Raw genomic sequence first — 10,631 nt, forward strand, 5'->3', positions numbered from 1 at the left:
CACTGATTAGTTTGGGGTGTACATACATTGGCCAAGAGCAAATTAAGGCTACAGATGTTTTGTAAAAAACATTCATGCAAGAAGGAAATTAAAGAATTTTCTTTTTAGCTTATTTCAGGATTAATTTTTTTAAAAAATATTAGAATGTGCAAAGCAATGTGAAAATTAAGACATCCAATCTGCAAATGGTCAATTATTCTTCCCACATGCAAGAACTTGTTAAATGTATGTTCAGCTTAGGTATGGCAGGTAGTATATTCTAAAAGAAAACTTTAAAAATATAATTCTTTGGAAATCACAGCTCAAATCCATTTTAAGATTTAAAAACCTAAAGATGTGCTAAAACATAACTTGGAAGACAGTTATGCAAAGTACTTATAAGTAGTAAGTTCATTAAACTTAACCTTGGCCTGTTATTGCAAAATATTTGTGATTTTTAGCCTTTGAAATTTTATTCAGTGATTAGATTGTCGTTCCTAAATGCTCTCCAAATCCATTTCCAAGAAGCAGCTGGTGGCTTTGACCATCCAACTTTGCAGCTAACAGTCCAGTGTTTATCCTGCATCACCACACAAAGACTTCTATATTAAGGAGTCCTGGTGTGGCGCTGTGTGTTAATGTGTGAGACTGCGAAGTCATTTGAACTGCAAGGTTGGCGGTTCAAGCTCACCTGCTGCTCTTTGGAAACCCTATATAGGGTCTCTATGGTTAGAATCGACTCGACGGCACTTAACAACAACAACACCTCATTCTTTCAGCTTAGTGGTTACGAGTCCAAGTGCTAACCTCACAGTCTGCAATTTGAAACTATCTGTGGTTCCCTGGGAGAAAGATGAGGCTTTCTGCTTCATAAAAATATATAGCCTCGGAAACCCTATGCAGGGGCGCTATGAGTCGGAACCAACCCCACAGCACACCACCATGCCATACCATAGAATATATGTGGAGTCCTGGTGTCGTACTGCAGGCTAATGTACTGGACTGCATGATTTGAACTAGAAGGCCAGCTGTTCAAGCTCACCAGCCGCTCCTCGGAAACCCTATACAAGGTCACTGTAAGTCAGCACCAACTCGAAGGCACTTAACAACAACACTATAGGAAATATCTGGTGTGGCACTGTGGGGTAAAGCACTGGACCACAAGGTCAGTTTGACCAACAGGGTTGACGGTTCAAACTCACCAGCCTTTCCTCAGAACCCCTATACAGGGTCACTATGAATCAGAACCAACTCGATAGCACTTAAAAACAACAACATAGAAAATATTAAGTTCTTGGAGATAGATTTGGTTTTCATGATTCCCTGATGTCAGAGCTAAAATGTTTGGTTGGTTTTTCTGGCTAAAAATGACACTCTACTTTTCACTGTATTTTATGTACCAGTGAATTTCTCTGCAATGTTACAGAAATTTAGTATATTTGGTATACGTTCTCTGCAATGTTTCAAAAGATACAATCATTAGAGAACAAGAAAATGAGGAGAGAATAGGAGGAAGCAAAGATATCACTAAATAAGGTCTGAATATCAATCAAGAGATATAAGAAACTGGTGATGTTGGAGTTGAAGAAACAGAATATTTTAATGTTGGAAGGATAAGGCTTCAAATGAATTCTGGATTGAGGATGGGATCCGTAAAGTAAAACAGAAATAGCTACAGATAGAGAAATCTGAAAAATATCATAAAATGACAGTCACACTAATGGGCTTATTTTCAAATTACTTGATGCAATTGTGTGTCTTGTTAGTTGAGAACACAGAATCATGACACCTATATTTGTAGAGGCCCAAGAAGTATCTGAAAAAACTTTTTAAAACTTTGGAAATAAAGAAAACCATAAATTGTAAACTTGGGGATTAAATGAAATTAAATTATAAAAAATATATATATGCATATTGCTGTCCTCTATTTCATAATAGGAGTCCTGGTGTGGTGCTGTAGGATAAATACTTGACTGCAAGGTTGGTTTGAACCACAATGTGGGCAGTACAAACTCACCAACTATTTCTTGGAAACCCTATACAGAGTCGTTATGAGTTGAACCGACTCCACAACACTTAGAATCAGCAGTACGGTGACCCCTTACCAAGATTGATCAATTCCATTTTCCTTTCTTCCTGTCCTTTGTCTAATGGGATTTTGTAACACTGATAGGCCATCCAGCAGAACATCTCAAACAAGCAAGGGGTTTGCACTGGATAAAGCAGGGTTTAGAGTCAAAGCCAAAAAAAAAAAAAAAAAGCCAGACCACACAATTTACAGGTTTTTAGCTAAAGACTCCTGGTGTAACACTGTAGGATTAGCATTGGATTGCAAACCAGAGGTTTGGTGGTTCAAACCCACCAGATGCTTCTCAGATGCCCTGTACAGTGGGCCTATGAGTCAGAATCAACTTGACAGCAGTTAATGACAACAACAGCCTACAACAGCCTATAGAAAACCGGGGACGAAAAAGTATCTGTTGCTACTCCTTGGCCAATTATGTTCATTTCAAAACTCAGGGCTTATAAATTATTTTTTTTGATGACATGAACTTGACATCTTCTGGTATATTTCTATTTCCCCTACGAAGAAACCTTCAAGATTGTAGAATTTTAGAATGAAATGTTGTTGTTGTTGTTAAGTACCATGGAGTCAGCTCCGGCTCATAGTGACCCTACACAGGGTTTCCAAGGCTGTAAATCTTTACGGGAGCAGAACGCCTCATCTTTCTCCCGAGGAACTGCTGGTAGTTTTGAACTGCTGACCTTGAGGTTGGCAGCCCGATTCATAACCAGTACGCTACCGGAGCTCTTTAGAATGAAAGGTTGAAGAAAATTTAAAGACCACTATATAGAAAACTGGAGTCCTGGTGTGGCGCTGTGGGTTAATGTGCCAGACTGCAAAGCCATTTGAACTGCAAGGTCGGAAGTTCAAGCTCACCAGCTGCTCCTTGGAAACCTTACACAGGGTCACTATGGGTCGGAACTGATTCGACAGCATTTAACAACAACAACAACAACATAGAAAACTAAGAAGCTCTGGTAGCATAGCGATTATAAATTGGGCTGGTAATTCAAAGTCAGCAGTTCAAAATCATAAGCCATTCTGAGGGAGAAAGATGAGGCTTTCTGCTCCTGTAAAGACTGACAGCCTCAGAAACCCTACACAGAGTCGCTATAAGTCTAAAGTGACTCCATAGCACATAACCACCACTACCATCTAGAGGACTATTCATCTGGCCCCACATTCCAGAGTATTGATGTTACAGGCTATAACAAAAATCCTAAAGTCTCATTCACCCCAGTCAAATCATCATCCAAAGAGTCAACAAATGCTTTGAAACATTCTAATTTAAATATATATATATTTAAAATGATGGTGGTTCCGCCTTCTCTCTTAACTGCAACTCTCACTTCTATTATCCATCATATGAGTTTCCTCAGTTTGGAAACACAAAAAGATGAAGTCTAGAAGAGCAAACACATGATGAAATCTAAGACTACCTTCTCTGTGCAACATCAAATGTTCAGTGGCTGGGATTTTTTTGGTTCTTTTTTCTCAAGCTTTTCTTTGTTCTTTAAATTCTGTTTATTCTATCAGTTTACTACTTAAGTTAGAAAAATAGCAAAGATCTTTTTTCATATATTTATAAATGCATTGAAGATTATTTACATACTTTTCAAATAACAGGCATAGAAAAAGTATGCAAAGAAACAAACTCTTAGGTGAGTCTCATTCTTAATTGTGTTATATTTTCTTCAATGCCTGTACTACTTGGCCGGAGAAATAGAAAGTGATTACCTAATAGTTTAAATTTAGAATGGTAGCAGGTCAGTTGTTCTTCAGAACCATGGTGTTTTCTAAAATAAAAATGTCATTTTTCTTTTCAGACCTTGATGAATGTGAGAGTGGAGAAGCCTGCTGTGCCCAGCTCTGCATCAACTACTTAGGAGGCTATGAGTGTGGTTGTAAGGAAGGATATCATATCAGTCCAGATGGTTGTGGATGTGATGGTAAATTCCTGAGGTCTAATATAAAGTGACTTATGTGGGTATCAATGGAGGGTGAACCTACTAGGGCCAAGGGCAAGAGTAAGGAAAAGGAAGGCTTCAACACAAAGATCTCAGTTTCCATGTGATTCTACCATTTACTATCCTGTGAATTTGGTCAAACCTCAGATTGTCATCATTAAAATAAAGATAGTAATAGGATTAGCAAGGAAATTAAAATAATAAACATAAAGTGTCTACAACTGTGGTTGATAGAGAAATCACTCAATTAAAAGTAGCCATTATTATTAAACTATTCATTGGCTCATAATTCCTTTCAGCTAATTTAATATCTGTAGCCAAATGAGAGATGCTTGCAAACCATAGCAGCCAGTTATAGGGATTACCCATAGCAAGCTTGACTGGTATTACAAAATTAGTTACTGAAAGTCCTTTTCAATGAACTTTTTAAATGAGAAAATAGTATCAAAAGAATTGCTGTGAGGTCAGTTCTCTGCCTTATTTATCTGATGTTAATGTAATTAATGCCAATTTTAAGATGTGTCATTTTATAATTTTTAATTTATTTGTCAACAATGATTCACCTCCCTTTCAGATGATTTTTAGCTAATATATTTAAAATTTAATCTTATGTAAGTTTGAATGCAGCAACTAGAATTAATTGATTTTTCTTTTCTACCATTGAGAATGGTGGTGGTGGTGCTTATGTGCTGTGGAGTCGGTTCTGACTCATAGCAACCCTGTACAGGGTTTCCAAGGCTATAAATCTTTACAAGAGCAGAAAGCCTCATCTTTCTCCCACAAAACAGCTGGCAGTTTCAAACTGCTGACCTTGAAGTTCACAGTCCAATTCGTAACCACTACACTACCAGAGCTAGGTCCTGTAAATTATTGTTGTGGTTTTATTTTTTAATTTGTCCTAAATGCATAATCTTGAAATATCCATTTTGGACCATTATTACCATTATTTTGAACCACAGTTTTATTTTGTTGTTTTTTTTCCCTTAGAATTGAAGCAAATACAAGAAGACTGATATCTATTCTAATAATAGTCAAATTAGGGAAAGAAAACTCTAACACCTGAGAGAAAGAGTTTTTCTATACCTAAAGAAACAAATTCTAAATTCTGTTGAGGGTCAATAGGTGTGTTTCTGCTATGCTGCATAGATATATATTCTAAACACAGTATAGCATATTACCATTTACTACATTCCATCCAATTAGCAGGGCCAGAAAAGAATGAGTCCAAAAATATGAATTTCATGTACCATCTGCTCTTAAACAGGGTAAGCCAAGAGAATATTGTATGGCATGAATGTACACAGTTACATATATGCATCCAAATGGAAAAGGTACCCACAATCTGAGCAAATTTCAGAAGCTCAGCTGTACTATGAATTTTTTGTATCATGAACATATTGACTAAAGTCTGTCTGAGACTTGGATAGACTAGTAAGTAAGCCATATGAAATCAAAGCTAAAGGTTCTTCTATCTTTAATATTCTCCACAATTTTCATATAGAAATATGCATGGGAAAGTACTCTGTTGTAGATAGTGAATAAACCAGGAGAGAATGAATATCAGCACAGTGGTGCACAGCCTGAGAACATTTCTATTGCAAGTTCTTCATCAAAACCTCATGATTTTAGTAAGATTTTATTCATGTAGATGAACTACAGTGAAATTAGGAATGTATGAAAGAAAAATAGAAGAGGACTTCAAAAAGTTCATGGAAAATGGAGCTGAGAGATAATAGAATTTTTCCATGAACTTTCTGAAGCCCCCTCATAATTGACAAGTTTTGTTTGAGTAGGCACTGTGGCTATGCATTTTCTTTGGCAATGTTGTTATTGTCATACCATGGTTAATAAAGTTTACAAAAGAAACATAATTATTTCCATTAGTTCATCGTGTCTACTTGATCTCTCAGAACCTAAAAACAGATGTTTTTGTAATTTTCCTAGATGTGGACGAGTGTCTGGATGTTAATATAGTCTGTGATCAACTGTGCATCAATTCTGTGGGAACATATGACTGTACTTGTGAAGAAGGCTATAGAATTGGAAGTGACGGGAAAACTTGCATCGGTAAGTCACTGTGAAGGATTTTATTTTATCTCCTCTAAACTACTTCGATGCTTTTCTTGTTCTGTCAGGAGCAAAGGAGAGCACATGTCCCTTAACTCAACCTGTCCTTCCCTTTCTATCTTCACAGACTGAGATCTTCTTTCTTTTTCTTTTGTTCTCTCTTTTGCAGTTTCAACTTAGTGCTGGCTGCTTCTCACCTACATTTACAATGGACTTTTTGAATTGGCCTTTTCAAAGAGTTTTACCTTTTGGTCCCCCCGCTGCGTTGGCTGTCTAGTTCAAACTGTCATTTCTCTCATCAACCCTTGCTCAGCTTTCTTTCTTTGAACCAGCATACTGAATCCAGGAATTGTCCTGTATGGTCTTAGCTTTAGATGATGATGAGTTAGAAGAAGATGAATTGGAAGTTGTGAGGTTCCCAGGCCTTGTATTTAAGAGCCCACCTCAACTGCTTCATTATGTTGCTGCCTCTGTGTCTCCTACCTATGAAGATGAGGAGGAGGAGGAGGAAGAAGATAAAGATATCCGAGGAGCACTTACTGCATTGGGCAAAGTTGGTAAGTAAAAGAAATTACCTCATTAAACTCACATATTTTCTTTATTTTTAGAAAATTCACTGACATTCTTGTAAAGAAATATCTCATTTTTCCCCGTTTTCCACTTCATTAGCCACCCTCCACCTTGCACCCTCACTTCTGTACATACCTATACTAAACCCATAGCCATCAAGTCAAATCTGAGTAACAATAACTCTATAAACAGAGTATAACTGTCCATAGGGTTCCCATGGCTGTAATCTTTACAGAAGATTGCCCCATCTTTTGCCCATAGAGTGACTAGTGGATTTGAACCACCAACATTTGAATAGCAACCAAGCTCTTTAACCACTACACCACCAGGGCTTCTTGAATATTTACTTATGCAGCACCCCTTTATTGTGCAAAGAAAAGAAGATAAAAGATGGTGGATTTGTTGGGAAGCTCTATAGAAGTGACTTTTGTCTCCACTTTCTTGCTAACATCATTAAAACATTTGATATTTAAATGTCTATACAAATATCTTTAAGTTAGCATCATTTCTTTCTATTGCATTATCTTCTCTACTCAAATATCTTTAAAAATGGGGGAAATGATTTGGTCTTTTTCCTTCTTTTAATTAATAAAGAAGGAAGCCACATTTTTTTCTTAAAATTTACATATTTAGCATTAAAATCTAGACAATTTCCAGAGTTCAAAAAACAGTTTTGATTGTCCAATATGCTTAAATTTTTGTTGTTGTTGTTAGATGACATCGAGTTGATTCCGTATCATAGTGACTCCATGCACAATAGAAGGAAACATTGGCCCGGACTTCACCATCCTCACAATTGTTACACTTCAGCTTCTTGCTGCTGCCACTGTGTCAATACATCTCATTGGGGGTCTGCTTCTTTTCACTGACCCACCATTTTACTAAGCATAATGTCCTTCTCCAGAGTCTGGTCCCTTCTGATAATATGTGAGAGACGAAATCTCACCATCCATGCCTCCAAGGAGCATTATAGTTGTACCTCTTCCAACACAGATTTGTTTGTTCTTCTGGTAGTGGAAGACACTTTCAATATTCTTCTCCAACACCATAGCTCAGATGCATCAAATCTTCTATGGTCTTCGTTATTCGTTGTTCAACTTTCCCATGCGTATAAGGCTACTGAAAATTCCATGGCTTGAGTCAGGTACACCTTAGTTCTCAAATGGACTTTTTTTTTTTTGATCTTGAACACTTTAACGAGGTCTTGTGTAACAGATTGACCCAGTGCAATGCATTGTTTGATTTATTGACTGCTGCTTCCGTGAGTGTTGACTGTGGACCCAAGAAAAATGAAATTTTTGACAACCTCAATTTTATCTCCATTTTGCATGGTGTTATTTATTAGTATAGCTGTAAGGACTTTTGTTTTCTTTACACTGAGGTGCTGTCTGTACTGAAGATCTTTGATCTTCATCAGTAAGTGTTTTAAATTCTCTTTGCTTTCAGCATGCAAGGTTGTGTCTTCTGCAGTCTGCATATATCTTCTTCATATAACCCAACTTCACAGATTATTTGTTCCGCATACAGATTGAATAAGTATAGTGAAAGATTACAACCCTGGCACACATCTTTGCTGATTCTAAACCATTCAATCTTCCCTTGTTCTGTTTGAATGACTGCCTCTTAGTCTGTGTACAGGTTCCTCATGCACATAATTAAGTTCTCTAGAATACCCGTTCTTCAGAATGTTACCCGTAGCTTGTCATTATCCACACAATCAAAAGTGTTTTCATAGTTAGTAAAGCACAAGTAAACATCTTTCTGGTATTCTCTGCTTTCAGCTAAGATCCATCTATTGTCAGCAATGATATCCCTAATTTCATGTCCTCTTTTGAATCCAGCTTGAATTTCTGGCAGTTCCCCAAACAAAAACTTACTTGCATGTGATATTAATGATATTTTCCAATGAATTCCACATTGTGTTGAGTAACTTCTGTTTGGGATGGGCCCAGATGTGGATCTCTTCCAATCGATTGACCAGGAAGCTTTCTTCCAAATTTCTTGACAAAGATGAATGAGCCCTCTGGTGCTGCATCAGTTTATTGAAAGATTTCAATTTGTATTCCATTGTTTCTAGGAGCCTTATGTTTCAGCAGTGCTTTCAGTCCAGTTTGGACTTCTTCTTTCAGTACCATCAGTTCTTCATTATGTGCTACCTCTTGAAATGGTTGAACATCGACAATTTCTTTTAATACAGTGATTCTGTGTTTATTCTCCATCTTCTTTTGATGCTTTCTGCATCATTAAATATATTGCCCATAGAACCTTCTGCACCAAGTCAAGGTTTAAATTTTTTCTTCAGTTCCTTTAGCTTGAGAAATACTGAGTGTGTTCTTCCCTTCTGATTTTCTAACTCCATATCTTTGCACATTTCATTATAATACTTGACTTTGTCTTCTTGAGCTGCCCTTAGAAATTTTCTGTTCAGCTCTTTTACTTCATCATTTCTTCCTGTTGCTTTAGCTTCACTACACTCAACTTCTGAATTCCATTTTGGTATTTTCTTTCTTTCCTCTCCTTTTAATGACCTTTTGCTTTCTTCATGTCTGATGTTCTTGATGTCATCCCACAACTCTTCTGGTTTTTGGTCATTTGAGTGTACTGCATCAAATTTTCAAAATCCTGTCAACATTTCATTATTTCCATTCTTGTTGATCCATTTCCAATCATTTAGTTTCTTTGTCTCTACTACCTTCTAACCTCTCCCCACTCTAACACACACCTTATGCCTACCCCTTCTCATCTTGGATTTAGGATAAATGCTGACTATTGAATCTCATATAGATGATTATGTGTTTCATTGTTGTTTTTTAATGAGCATAGTATTCATAGATGATATTGTTTATTTGCTCTGGACCACATGGTCGGTTTGAGCTGCAACATCAGGGTTCACACTCACCAGCCACTACTCTGAAACCCTATACTGGATCACTGTGAGCCGGAACTGACTCTATGGCACTTAACAACAACATCTGTTTTTTTTTTTTTCTTTTTTTTAAGTTGAAAGGTGCCCTCCAGGAACAGATTTAGTTCCAAGTTTAATGGCTATCTCTAGATGGTAATCTTGGGGTTCCTCTAGTCTCTACAAGTCCAGTAGTGGTGTTGGGGGTTGTGTACCATCAAGTCAGTCCTGACTCAGAATGACCTGTATAAGGTTTATGAGGCTGTAAACTCTGCAGGAGCAGGAAAATCTCATCTTCCTCCCACAGAGCAGCTGGTAGATTCTAACTGCTGACCTTAAGGTTAGCAGCCCAATTCATAACCCATTTTGACACCAGGGCTCCCTCTACCAGTCTAGGAATCTGTCCTTTTGTTGGAAAGAATTTCAATCTTGTTCTAGTTTTCTCTCATTCTACCTGAGACCTCTATTGTGTTCCTGGCCAGAATATTGGTAGTGGGAACCAGATACCCTCTAGTTCTTCTGGTCCCAAGACAGATAAGGCTATGGTTCATGTAGACAATTAGTCCTGTAGATTAGTTACGTCTTTGACTCTTTGGTTTCCTTCATCTTCTATTTCTCTAGATGAATAGAGAGCAATAGTTTTATAGATGGCTGCTCAGAAGCTTTTAAGAGCTCAGATGCTACTTGCAACCTAGAATATAGACCATAAATCAACATATACTTTATAATTACATTTATAGATATGTGGTAGTGGTGGTGGTGGTGTATTCTGGCGTCAGATCTGACTCATAGCAACCCTGCATAGGATTTCTGAGGCTGTAAATCTTTACTGGAGCAGAAAGCCTCACCTTCCTCCCATGAAACAGCTGGTGGTTTAAAACTGCTGACCTTGAGGTTAGCAGCCCAATTTGTAATCACTAGATGCCAGAACTCCTGTTTATATACATATATAAAGTCCAAAAATAAAGATGATCTTTTGTTATAGAAATCAGGATAGCATTTAATCTGTGAAACTAATGATAGAAGCATCAAATTAACTCAAGGTTTTGGTGGGCTAGTATGTTCTATCACATCATCTAGT

General features: G+C 37.3%; 1 protein-coding gene across 1 annotated transcript in view; it reads left to right on the plus strand.

Annotated features, from left to right (window-relative positions):
• Positions 1–10,631, plus strand: part of LOC102833889 (multiple epidermal growth factor-like domains protein 6-like) — a 117,420-nt gene that overhangs the window by 22,281 nt on the left and 84,508 nt on the right. The window contains exons 4-6 of the mRNA XM_006861856.1: positions 3,871–3,993; positions 5,956–6,078; positions 6,447–6,635. Coding sequence (XP_006861918.1) covers positions 3,871–3,993; positions 5,956–6,078; positions 6,447–6,635 — 435 coding nt within the window. The remainder of the gene's footprint in view (positions 1–3,870; positions 3,994–5,955; positions 6,079–6,446; positions 6,636–10,631) is intronic.

The sequence above is a fragment of the Chrysochloris asiatica genome, unplaced genomic scaffold (genome assembly GCF_000296735.1).
Source record: "Chrysochloris asiatica unplaced genomic scaffold, ChrAsi1.0 scaffold00043, whole genome shotgun sequence".
Lineage (NCBI taxonomy): Eukaryota > Metazoa > Chordata > Mammalia > Afrosoricida > Chrysochloridae > Chrysochloris > Chrysochloris asiatica.